Source organism: Chiloscyllium punctatum, chromosome 1 (genome assembly GCF_047496795.1).
Source record: "Chiloscyllium punctatum isolate Juve2018m chromosome 1, sChiPun1.3, whole genome shotgun sequence".
Taxonomy (NCBI): Eukaryota; Metazoa; Chordata; class Chondrichthyes; order Orectolobiformes; family Hemiscylliidae; genus Chiloscyllium; species Chiloscyllium punctatum.
In genome coordinates, this window is record NC_092739.1 from 69,619,027 (window position 1) to 69,631,990 (window position 12,964).

The following is a 12,964-nucleotide window of genomic DNA, read 5'->3' on the forward strand; positions in this document are numbered from 1 at the left end:
TGGATCCTTTTTAAATTGACCGTCTTGGAACTAATTCAGGGAGTGGAGCCAGTTAATTTGATGGACACACATTGATACCGAACGTGAGAGCTTAACAATTTGGGGTATCCTATCCAGAGCTGTAACAAATTGAAGAATCTTGACCAAAGTCTGATTGTAACCTATCAAGTACTGTTAATGCTCCTGTGAAGCACCTTTTGGATGTTTTACCACACTAAAGACATTACGTGCATTACAATGACAGACTAGAATCTTGACCTTTGTAGTACTACTGCTGTCATACTGACTTAATGTTGTTTTATCCAGATTCCAGCAAAAATGCTTTATATGGGTATTTCAGCAACTACAGATGCTTTTCATAGGCATATATTTCATAGACTCATAAAGGTCTACATCAGAGAAAAAGGCTCTTCACATCAAGTCTACACCAGTCAAAAAGCAGGCATCTATTATAATTTCATTTTCCAGCTCTTCCTCATAATCCTGTATATCTTGGCATCGCAAATGCGCGTCAAAATAGTACTTAAATGTTGAAGATTTCTGTCTCTGCCACCCTCGTGAGTTCCAGATTTTAGTGGAAAAAAAATTACTTCACTTCCCCTGTAAATTTCCTGTTCCTTACATGAAATCTATGCCTCAGTCATTGAGCTACCAAAGGGAAAAAATTCTTTTCGTCTACACTATCTATGCCCCTCGTAATGTTCTGCATTTCAGCCAAAAGCCAATCTGAAACTCAAAGGTGTTTTCTCCCCAGTCAAAAAGAAATAAGAGCCAATCTCTGACCTTTTAAACAGAAGGCCAAATGCACAACTGTTTTTTGTTCACAAATAAACTCTTTGGCATTGAAATCAAATTCTCATTCACTTCCAAGAATATTCTATCATAGTTTTGTTTTTTAAAAAGACCTCCGCAAAAAATTGTTACTAGTTAATCATTAAATCCCTTCAGACACACAGAACAGTGTCCACATGGCACTAGCTTTAATCCAAACTGAAATAAATATTAAAATATTGATACATCTCACACCTTACATCATAAAATGTTGATTCGGTTGCCAAAATAGCCAACTAGCTTGTTTTTGTTCTATTATCAAAATAAGATAAACATCGTCAGGCTTCTTTGATGAACTCAAAATCATCTGTTTATTATGAATAAAACTTATACTTTAAGCAAGTGACAAACTCTGGTTAACATCTAAGCTATCATTCAGAATTAATATTTTACCCCCTTAATCCCATATGCAGACTTAGTTCAATTCGTAGTCCAGCTGTTATTCATAAGCACAAATAATAGATAAAATCCAGTAGTGTGGGATGGAAAAAGAATCGGTATACTACAGTTGGATCACGTGTCAGCATTCAGTTTCAAGGTACATACAACAATAATGAATGCAATAATAATGTTTGGATATGGCTACTATTTGTGGTTCTGTAATCCTCCAAGGGACTCATCACATTCTGGAGACTAAGATGCCACCCCAAACACTTTCTTAGTTAAAGTTGTTGGCAGGTGTAATTTTTGGGGTTCTCTTATACAGTCAGTTCTTCTCTAACACAATGGTTGCGTTGTGCAACCCCACATTGTAGAAAAGTTTGCGCTTTAGAAACAACGTCCTCACTTCATCAATCACATTACAGCGAATTTGCATTGACAAAACAGACATTATAGCAGAATGACCTGTATACAAATGGCGACTTGTAATTTGTGTGATAAGTAATTTCTGTTGCTGTTTGTCTACCTCTGAATGCTGAAAATCAGACCATTGGAGTATGGACCACAAAATATCAATCTTTTGCTTTGGGTGTTAATTTTACTAGTTCAGAGCATATAATTTGTAATATAAAGCAGCATACTTGTGCATTGGATATTTGTTTTTTAGTAGAATCTAAGTTTTAGGAAAGAAAACCCTGAGTTGTCTTGCAGAATATGGTTTGGAGCCACAAAGACTTGAGCATTTATGGTTAAATTATTGGTTTCTAATGATTTGCTAATCTTTGTTGGTTTGGTGATCCAGGCCCTCAAATTGTCATCAGCATCCTTGAGTTAAGGGCAGTAAAGAATCTGTAGATGTTACTATACTTGAGTATTATTCAATTATTCTTGAAATAAAGTTATCTTTTGTGGAATTTTGATGAGAGTGGAATTATTCCCAGCTAATGTGGTCTCTACATCAAGCTCAGCTCCTGTAAGGAGGTACAAGAATTATCTATGAACCTATATTAAAAACTGATCACTTTTACAATACAATACGTACAACACAAGCCCTGTGGTCTGCCAAGTCTGCACCGATTCCTAATCTTTATTTAGACCTGCTACTTATTGCCTGTGCATAGTTTCTATCTGTCTATTTGCCTATAGAATTATGCATATGATAAATCACTGCGTTTAAGAAATGAAATATGAAGTTAACAAGTCTTGGGTGCTTTCTTTTCAAAAATAATGTAAATGTTAATTACCTAAATCTGCTCCTTTGTTTCCACAGATTATATGAAGCTGCCAACTTTTACCAACGTGCCCTGTTGGCAAATGCCCTTACCAGTGCACTTCGATTACACCAACGCTTACCTCACTTTCAGTTGAGTCGTGCTTTTCTGAGCCAAGCCCTGCTTGAAGATAGCTGTCATTATCTCCTTTTTTCATTGATCTTTGTCAATTCTTATCCAGTTACCAGTATCCTTTAAATGTTGACTGCTTAGTAGTGGAATTAACAGTCATATTTTTTATGCATTTAGAAAAATATTTTTATAAGTTCAAGACTGTTTCTGATTATACTTGCACAAATTGAATAATTTAACAAGCTTCTTTTAGAGTACTTTTTTGTGTATATTTATACATTTGTGCTTGTTTATAAGGTAATCCTAAATACGGATACTTTTATATGTTAATCTATAGGAAATACTGTATGATGCTCCAAAGGATTGAGCAAGGAGCAGAGGAAAGGCCATTCAGTCCCTTAAGCTATTCAGCCATTCTATAATGACAAAGCTCATTGTAATATCAAGACCCCATACATACTTATCTTGATTAACCTTGTACTCCTTGCTTCACCAGAATCTATCTATCTCTGGCTTAAAAGTATTCAAGGACTCTAGTTCCACCACCTTAAAAATACTTTTATAAAAGCTGAAAACGTCCTGAGAGAAACAAAATTTACCTCATTTGTTTTAATGAGTGACTCCATGTTCCAGATTCTCTCAGCAGACCCTGCCACGTCTACCATATAAACACCCCTCAGTAACTTGTTTGTTTCAATCGAGTCTCTTAATTTTGTTAACCCCAGCCTAACCTAAGCAATCTTTTTTTCGTATGCAGCCCATCATAACCAGGTATTAGTCTGTTAAACACTTCTGACACATTTTGGGTATTTTGCTAATCAACCTGTTCAGAGCTGTCATTACAAATCTCTGGAGCACTTAGAACTTGAACTCTCGTCTGTCTGCACCACAAGAGCCTGTCTGACATATTCTTAAATATGATGACCAACGCTCTGCACAGTATTTCAAATATGGTTTTACTAGCGCTATCCATACCTGAAGCATAATTTCCCTACCTGTGTTTATGATTAGGTTTGTTTATTATTCTATTAGCTTTCCTAAATATTTGCATACCTGTATGGTAATCTTTGATTTGTGCACTCGGATATCCAGATCCTTCTGCAACCCAGAGAATGTAATCTTTCATCATTAGGTCTTTTTAAAAAAATTCCTGCTAAAATTGAATACTCATACTTTCTGACTTTATGTACTCCATTGACTAGATTGTTTTCCCCTCCCTTAACCTAGCTAGATCTGTCAACAACTTCCTATGTCCTCTTCATAAATTACTTCCCAATCTAGCATTGTATCATCAGAAAATCTGGCAACCATACTTTCTGTCCTTTCATCAGTCACACATGTTGTAACCAGTTGAGGTGCCAGAACTGATCCTTGAGGCTTACCTCTTGTCAACCTGAAAATGACCCATTAATGTTTACTTTCTGTTTACTGTTAGCCAGTCAATGCTATCCCTTATCCATAAGCCTTTATTTTCCCAAAAAACTTTTGATCTGACAATTGTCAAATGTCTTCTAGAAATCTAAGTACAGTGTGTCCACTGTTTACCCCATTATTCTGACATATACCTCCTTTAAAAAACTCCTGTTGATTAGCCAAACATTATTTCCATTTCTCAATCATGTTGACTCTGTCTGATTGCCTTTAATTTATTCAGTCACCCTGCTATGGTTTTTTTTAATGGTACTTCTAACATTTTTTTCATTTATTCACTTAATTTGCTATACACAGGATCTTACATGGAAACTGATTGTTGTTACACTGATTAATAAAACAGTGTTTTAGAGAAGTAGTTCTCCAATTCTGAAATACTTCAGGATTCTATAAAGGCGTCAGAAAGTTCTAAAAAGGTGCAAATTTGCCTTCTTCATATTGAATATTTGGAACACAGAATACTTACAGTTTCACAATAATTTCTAACTTAAGTTCATTATGTTAATTTCACTTCACTGTTTTAATGCTACAGTGAATAATATCTTTCTTAACTATCTACTTCAGTGAGTATTTTTCCAGTTTTCTTATTTTCTCTGCTGCATGCTACAGCCTACACAAAGAAAATTATTGACGTGAGTATTGGTATTTTTGAAAGATATTCTGGCTTGCACGTTGTGATGGCCTAAAATTTGTCATTTTATTGATGTGTACTGCTTTTCAAATTACAAGTTTCAAAAGCTGAATTTAAAAAGTTATTTTGACAGTTTTCTTTAGATGAAAATAAATGCAGAGATATTCTATGGCATCATTACATACCGGCCTTGCCCCAGTCAAAAAAGTCTGGCAGGCTTAGTTTCCTTACTTTTGTTAAGGAGTGACCCACATTACAGGATGTTGCAGTCAAAGGTGATAGAATTTTTAAATTGCTGATGTGAAAATTTTAGTTGCCAACCTTTAAAAGAGAAGTAACACATACATACGCATTATTGGCAAAGTGCATCATAAAAATACCATTCCAGTTTTTCTGATGAAGAAGTAAATTTGCATAAAACCACCTCCACAGATTAAAGATTGATATTTATATTTAGAAAATCACATTGTGAAACTTGTGTTGTGCAATATTTGTTCTCCAGTAGATACTGTACTGAACTAAACAAATTTCAATTTTAATTTGCTTTTGAGGCTGTTTGCATGCAGAATATACTGCTTTTAATTAGCAATGCTGTTAGCTCCCAAAATCATAATTCTACATAACTGGCAATTAGCCTTGAATATTAGTACAACTGGTGAAGAATTTCATCATTTTACATTTTGAGTGCCATTGATGAGGAGAGAGAGAGCTCTGTCTCATATACGCGCACACAAGAACGCATCCTCCTGCAAATAAGGCAAGATTGCAGTCTTTCTCCAAGCTATATTCCAATTATAATTGTTATAGGCTTTCTGGCAAATTAATTAGGATTAATGCAATTGGAGATAATACATGATTAAAGATGGAGTGTACACTGATATCTTCTATAACCCTCAAAGTTCACTTGACCCTAGCTGCCTATACATGTTATATGCCTTCTTTTTCTTGACCAGGGCCTCAATAACTAGTCATCCAGGGTTCCCTACTCTTGCTTGCCTTACTCTTCACTCTAATAGGAACATGCTAGCCTTGAACCCTTATTAACTCACTTTTTAAAGTCTCCTACTTACCAGAAGTCCCTTTGCCTGCAAACAGCTACCCCCAATCAACTTTTGAAAGTTCCTGTCTAAGACCATCAATTTTGGCCTTGCCCAAATTTAGAACTTTTAACTTGTGAACCAGACCTAACCTTTTCCGTAGTTATTTTAAAACTAATGAGATATGGTCACTGGTTCCAAAGTGCTCCCCCACTAACAGTTTCATTACTTGCCCTGCTTTATTTCTCAAGAGGTAGTCAAGTTTTGCCCCTTTTCTAGAAGGACCATGTGGTATCACCAACACCCTGTACAAGTGTCACAAAGCTTCTACCAAATTTACATTTACCAATGTAATACTCCATCTACCCCATTTTGCTCACACCCCCGCCCATTTACTTTATCTGTCTTTTTCTCTTGCCTGATTCTTAGCTCCAATTGACAACTCATTGTCTACCTGGATAAAAGCAAATTACTGCAGATGCTGGAATCTGAAACCAAAAGAGAAAATGCTGGAAAATCTCAACAGGTCTGGCAGCATCTGTAAGGAGAGAAAAGAGCTGACGTTTTGAGTCTAACTGACCCTTTGTCAAAGCTAAAGAAAGGGGGAAATAAGGAGGTATTTATACTGGACTGAGAGAAGGTGAGTCATAGCTCCAGAAGCAAAGGTTGCAATAAACAGGCGATAATGACATGCATGGAGAGATGATAGGGAGTTGAGGAGCTGTGAATGACCAAGGCTGAAGCCAGTGCTATGTGACAAAATATGGGGGGGATGGGTGAGGCAGAGACAAAATGGAAAACAGGACAGAAGGGTGGTAAAAGGGGAAGAGGAGAGGAAAAAGGTGATGAGAGTGGGGAGCGAGAGAAAGAGACGATCAAGAAATAAGAGGTACAGAACAGCTAAAAAATATATTAAAAAGATAAAATAAATGAAATAAAATTACGAAGCAGAATGAAAACAGAGGGGTCGAGATGGGATAATCATCTGAAGTTGTTGAATTCAATGTTGAGACCGGCAGGCTGCGACGTGCCTAGTCGGAAGGTGAGCTGCTGTTCCTCCAGTTTGCGTTGAGCTTCACTGGAACATTGCAGCAGGCCAAGGACAGACATGTGGGCATGGGAGCAGGATTGTGTGTTGTGCTCCCATGATCATTCTGCTTCGTAATTTTATTTCATTTATTTTATTTATCATTTTTTTTCACTTCTGTACCTCTTATTTCTTGATTGTCTCTCTTTCTCTTGCTCCCAACTCTTTCATCACCTTTTTCCTCTCCTCTTCCCCCTTTGCTACTCTTCTCCCCTGTTTTCCATTTTGCCTCTGCCTCACCCATCCCCCACATATTTTGTCACATAGCACTGGCTTCAGCCTTGGTCATTCACAGCTCCTAATCTCCTTATAATCTTTCTATGCACTGTCATTATCACCTCTTTATTGCTACCTTTGCTTCTGGAGCCATGACTCCCCTTCTCTCAGCCTAGTATAAATACCTCCCTATTTCTCCCTTTTTTTTAAGCTTTGAGTCAGTTAGATTCAACATCAGCTCTTTTCTCTCTTTACAGATGCTGCCAGACCTGCTGAGATTTTCCAGCATTTTCTCTTTTGGTTTCATTTTCTACCTGTCTTTGTTGTTTGGCAAAGTTAGCTACCATTTACATCCCTCAATGATTTGACTGACATAAATTGTAAATAGCTGAGGATCTAACACTGATCCCTATGCCAGTCAACCAGTTGCAGCTTGCCAACCTGAAAAAAGACTTATGCCAATTCTCTGCTTCCTGTTAGCTAACCAAATCTTTATCTGTCATAATGTCTTAGACCACGCCATGTCCTTTTATGTTGTGCAACAATCTTTTGGCATCTTATCAAATGTCTTTTGTAAATCCAAGTACACAACATTTAACTGGTCTATTTCTGTGTACTGTGAATGTTGCTTCATACAGTTTTCCTTTCACAAAGCTATGTTGCAATATAACTTTTGTCTATTGGCTATTGTCGGACACCGAGCAGACAAGGAAAAGGAAAAGGTCTAAGAAATTGTAAACATAGATCTAGGTGGCTTCTTACCTGAAATACTAATGCACTGCAGTACCTCATTATTCCTTGGAACCCAGTTGTTGCATGCAAAAATTTGACTGTGACTACATTTTATTATTAGGATTATGGAAAGACACTTGGTCTGTTTTCAGCTATTAATTGCTTTCTTCTTCTTGTTTAGGTGGTAATTAATGTAACTTTTTTTTCCTTTCAATGTCAATACTGACATCAGTGGATTTATAGATTACAATCTCCGATTTGAGCTGTTTGGAGGAAGAGGGATGCTACATAGATTAAGCTGCTTGAGAGATGCTTTTCCCAACTATTATATTAGTGTTTGCATTTGGTATATGACTTATGTTGGTAGCATACTTTCTTCTCAAAAAAGTTTGATCTGCAGCACTTCTATCTCTGAGAGATATGCATGACTCACTGTAATGTTGTTGTCTTCTAAAGCACCCAATTTCCATACCTTGCTTTCTTTGTGAATGATGGCATGTTTGTGATTTAAGGTGGCATTACTGACTAAGGTGATGTTTTTGTTGTTCTTACCCAGCAATGATAATAGGGATCTAATTTCACAGAATATTTATCGCTTGCGTCAGTTACAGCGTTATACCATTTTCTGCAAAGTGATTACAGCTAACATGCAGAATAAGACTGACACATGCATTAATGATCAGGATTTGTTTGAACCTTTATTCCATACTCACAAGACATAATTCAGTATTGGCCAAGGAGAACATATTGTTGGTGAGGTATACTGAGTGAAAGTGTTCTTGAGGTCACTTCATTCAATGCTATTATTATCAGCCAGAACATATAGGACTGAATGCTGGACACCCCAGCAATTCACTTCAAAATATAAAACATTTCACTTTATATTTTTTTGTTGATTTTATGCTGGGTCATTTTATTCCATTTTCTGCTGTTTTTGCTGTTAGTCCTATGTGGCGAATATTTGGCAAATATCATTTGTTAGTTGTGACATGTCTTGGAGTTCTCGACATGTTTCCCTATTTCAACACACCTTCAATTGCCTTGCCCTGTTAAATTTCCATTGTATGCAGTTTTCTGCTCCCGATCCTTTTCATCGAATAATAGAATCCCTACAGTGGGGAAGCAGGTCATTTGGCCCATCCAGTCCCCATCGATCCTCTGAAGAGCATTCCACCCAGACTCACTCCCCTACCCTGCATTACCCATGGCTAATCCGCCTAGCCTCCATCTTCCTGGACACTGAGTAATTTAGCACGTCCCATCCACCTAACCTGTACATCTTTGGACTGTGGGAGGAAATGCGTGCAAACACAGAAAGAATGTGAAAATAGCCAGTCACACAAATCTACAATCAAATCTGGGTCCCTAGCACTGTGAGGGAGCAGTGCCAACCACTGAACTTAATACATGCTGCCCGCTCTGCATATATTGAAAACTACTCGCTTTCCTAGGAATGGCTGGTGTGGGTAGAGCCTCTGTAAAATCTGGGCCTGCCGCCGCTCTCTGTTTGTAGCCTGGGCTTGCCACCACTTTCTCTGTGCAATACTGACCTTTGCTTGCCATTGATCTCCCTGTGCAGCATGGGCCTTGACCTTCTGCTGTTGCTGTTCCTTCTGTTCGATGTGGTGGGACCAAGGAAAAGTTGCAGACACACATTGTCATAGTAGGGGATTTTAATTTTCCTAACGTAGACTGTGACTGCCAGAGTGTTAAGGGCTTAGATGGGGTGGAATTTGTCAAGTGCATTCAGGAAAGTTTCCTCAAGCAGTATATAGAGGTTCCTACATGGGAAGGGGCAAAACTTGACCTACTCGCTCATTTTGGCTCATTTTGACCTGCTTCCCCACTGTAGGGATTCTATTATTCGATGAAAAGGATCGGGAGCAGAAAACTGCATACAATTGAAATTTAACAGGGCAAGGCAATTGAAGGTGTGTTGAAATAGGGAAACATGTCGAGAACTCCAAGACATGTCACAACTACCATGGGACAAGTGATGGAAGTGACAGTGGGACCAGTGACCACAGTTCTATTAATTTTAAAATAGTTTTGGAGAAGGATAAAACTAGTTTACAGGTTCAAGTTCTAAATTGGGGCAAGGTGAATTTTAGACTTAGATCGGAGCTTGCATTGGGATGATTGGAGTAGTTTGTTTGCAGACAAAGGGATCTCTGGCAAGTCGGAGGCCTTTAAAATGAGATAGCTAGTGTTCAAGGACTGTATGTTCCTGAGAGGATGAAGGCCAACATTGGCTTGAATATAAAACCCTGGATGACTGGATAGCGAGGCTTTGACCAAAAAAAATGGAGGCGAGGCCAGGGCAGCTGGGATCAAGGGAATCTCTGGAGGTATACAGGGAATAGAGGAGTTTAGAGAAGAAGGAAATCAGGAGGGCAAAAAGGGGGCATGAGATGGCTTTGGCTGAGAAGATAAGCGTGAATCCAAAGAGGTACTTTAAGTATATTAAAGGAAAAAGAATTAACTAAAGAGAGAATAGGGTCCCTCAAGCACCAAAGTGGACATGAATGTGTAGAACTGCAGGAAATGAGCGAGATAGTCAATGAATAGTTCTCCTCTGTGTTTATCCTGGGGAAAGACATGAAGACTTGGGGAAGTTATTGGTGATATCTTGGGGACAGTCCACATATCACAGTAGAGAATATGTTGGATGTGTGAAGGTGGATAAATCTCCTGGTCCTGACCAGGTACAGAGGAGCTTCGATTATCTGGAGGACACGGGCAGATAGTGTTTTGTTTGGTTAATCAAATTCTGGGTAATGGAATACTGGATAACATCGTTTAGCCAAGCATTGGGACCTTGCAATCTTGCTGGATAATCCGATATTTGGACAATCGAATGATGGATAATCAAGGTTCCTCTGTATATCCAAGAACACTGCAAGAGGTTAGAAGAAATTGCAGGGGCCCTTGCTGATATTTTTGCAACATCATGAGCTACAGGTGAGGTCCCAGGAGACTGAAGAGTAGCAAATGTGCCTTTATTCGAGGAAGGGCTGCAAACAAAAGCCTGAGAACTATAAACCAGTAAGCCAAACATCTTTGTTGGGTACGTTGCTTGAAGATTCTGAGGGGTAAGATATACATGCGTTTGGAAAGATAGTGTTTGATTAGAAGTTGTCAGCATGGCTTTGTGAGTGGGAGATCATGCCTTCTAAATTTGTTAGAGTTCTTTGATAAAGTGTCCCGGAAGATTGGCGAGGGCAGGGCTGTAGTAGTCTGTATGGATTTCAATAAGATCTTTGATAAGGTTCCACATAGTAGGCTCCTCTGGAAGGTTAGACAATATGGAATCCACGGTGAGCTGATAAATTGGTTACACAATTGGCTTGATCATTGGAAGCGGAGGGTTTATCCACCTTCATACCTTAATATGGAAGGATGCTTGTCAGACTGCAGGCCTCTGACGAGAGGACTGCCTTGGGTCAGTGCTGAACCCATTGCCATTTGTTACCTATATATCTCACTTGGATGAGGTTGTACAAGGCTTGTTTAGTAATTTTGCTGACAACACTAAAATAGGCAGTATCGCGGACAGTGAGGAAGGTTATCAGAAATTGTAGCACAACCATGATCAATTGGGGAAGTGGGCTGAGAAAAAATAAATGGAGTTTAATATAGATAAGTGTGAGGTCTTGCATTTTGGAAAGTCAAATCAAGGTAAGAGTTTCATAGTGAATGGTAAGGCCTTAAGGAGTGTAGTGGAACAGATGGATCTTAGAGTTCAGGTTCACAGTTCCCTCAAAGTGGGGTCACAGGTAGACAGGGCAGTGAAGAAGGCTTTTGACATACTGGCCTCATCACTCAGGGCGTTGAGTATCAAAGTTAGGAAGTTATGTTGTAGTTATACAGGACATTGGTGAGGCTGCACTTTGAATATTGTGTTCAGTTTTGGTAACCTTGCCATAGGAAAGATGATCTTAAGATGGAAAGAGTGCTGAAGAAATTTACAAGGATGTTGCCTGGCCTCAATAGTCTGAGTTACAGGGAGAGTTGGACAAACTAGGACTTTTTTCATTAGAGCATAAGAAAGTGAGGGTGGACCTTATAGAGGTGTATACGATCATGAGAGGATGGATAGGGTGAATGCATTTAGACTTTTTTCTCAGGTTTGGGGAATTGAGGATTAGAGAGGAAAGAATAAAAGGGAACCTGAGGAGCAACTTTTTTAAACAGAGGGTTCAACACACATGGAATGAGCTGTCAGTGGAGGTGGTTGAGGCAGGTACATTAACAACATTTAAAAGGCATTTGGACAATACATGAATAGAAAAGGATTAGAAGGATATGGGCCAAGTGCAGAGAAATGGGGTTAGTGTGAATGTCCATTTTGGCTGGCATGGACTAGTTTGGGCCAAAGGGCCTGTCTCCATGCTGTAGAACTGTATGATTCTATTTAATCCCTTTGAATTCATGTAAAACTTGACAGTAACTGTTTTGTGATTTGGAAAAACTAATTGTCGAGTGAGAGGTGTGGTTCCCTGGGTTTCTGGGGTTGCATTCCTTTGAGATAGGGAAGCAACAGAAGATTGACACTTATCAGAGATTCCTTTTTAAAAGTTTAAATTGAAAGGTGTGTATTTCTTGAGGTCTTTTTAGGGGCCTGTGAGGGGGAGAAATTTACTATCCTGGTGTTTAGCCTACATTTGACTCCAGGCTTACAGAATTGTGGTTACTTTTTAAGACACTCAATCCTTTCTTCACCTGAAACATTGAGACTGTTCATATCTCCTCAAATCGTGTCAGACCTACTGGGTATTCCCATTTTCTGTTTACCTCAGATCTCCAGCTTCCATAGTATTTAGCTCCTGTTGCAAATTTATAAAGGCTGCTTATGGGCATTATTTCAGATTGCGAGCAATCTTTCTCTGTTTTTGCGTCCTATGAATACAGCTATTTCATGTTACATGAATCTGTTTTCACATATTTGTCTGCAGCCACCAGTAATTGAACAGGCAATTTGTATTCTTTCATTATTCTTTACTTTTAGATTCTGGGTCCAACCAGTTTGGCCTTTCTGAGGACAATCTTGGATAAAATTTCAGCTAATCAGCAGAACATTTTGAAGTTCATTGCCTGCAATGAAATTTTTCTGATGCCAGCCACCGTCTTCATGCTTTTAAGGTAATCTTAGGTCTATTTAAATACTCCGAGCTCCACAAGTGTAATTTAAAAGTACATTTCCTATTTGATCAATCTGATTATTTGCATAGATGCTTAACAATAGTGAAATAAGTATCAAGTAATTATTTTGTAT

The 12,964-nt window shown here is 38.4% G+C and overlaps 1 protein-coding gene across 1 annotated transcript in view; it reads left to right on the forward strand.

The window, feature by feature from the left end:
- Positions 1-12,964, forward strand: part of tmem33 (transmembrane protein 33) — a 46,153-nt gene that overhangs the window by 14,466 nt on the left and 18,723 nt on the right. Inside the window, exons 4-6 of the mRNA XM_072568198.1 lie at positions 2,483-2,670; positions 4,551-4,618; positions 12,698-12,831. Coding sequence (XP_072424299.1) covers positions 2,483-2,670; positions 4,551-4,618; positions 12,698-12,831 — 390 coding nt within the window. The remainder of the gene's footprint in view (positions 1-2,482; positions 2,671-4,550; positions 4,619-12,697; positions 12,832-12,964) is intronic.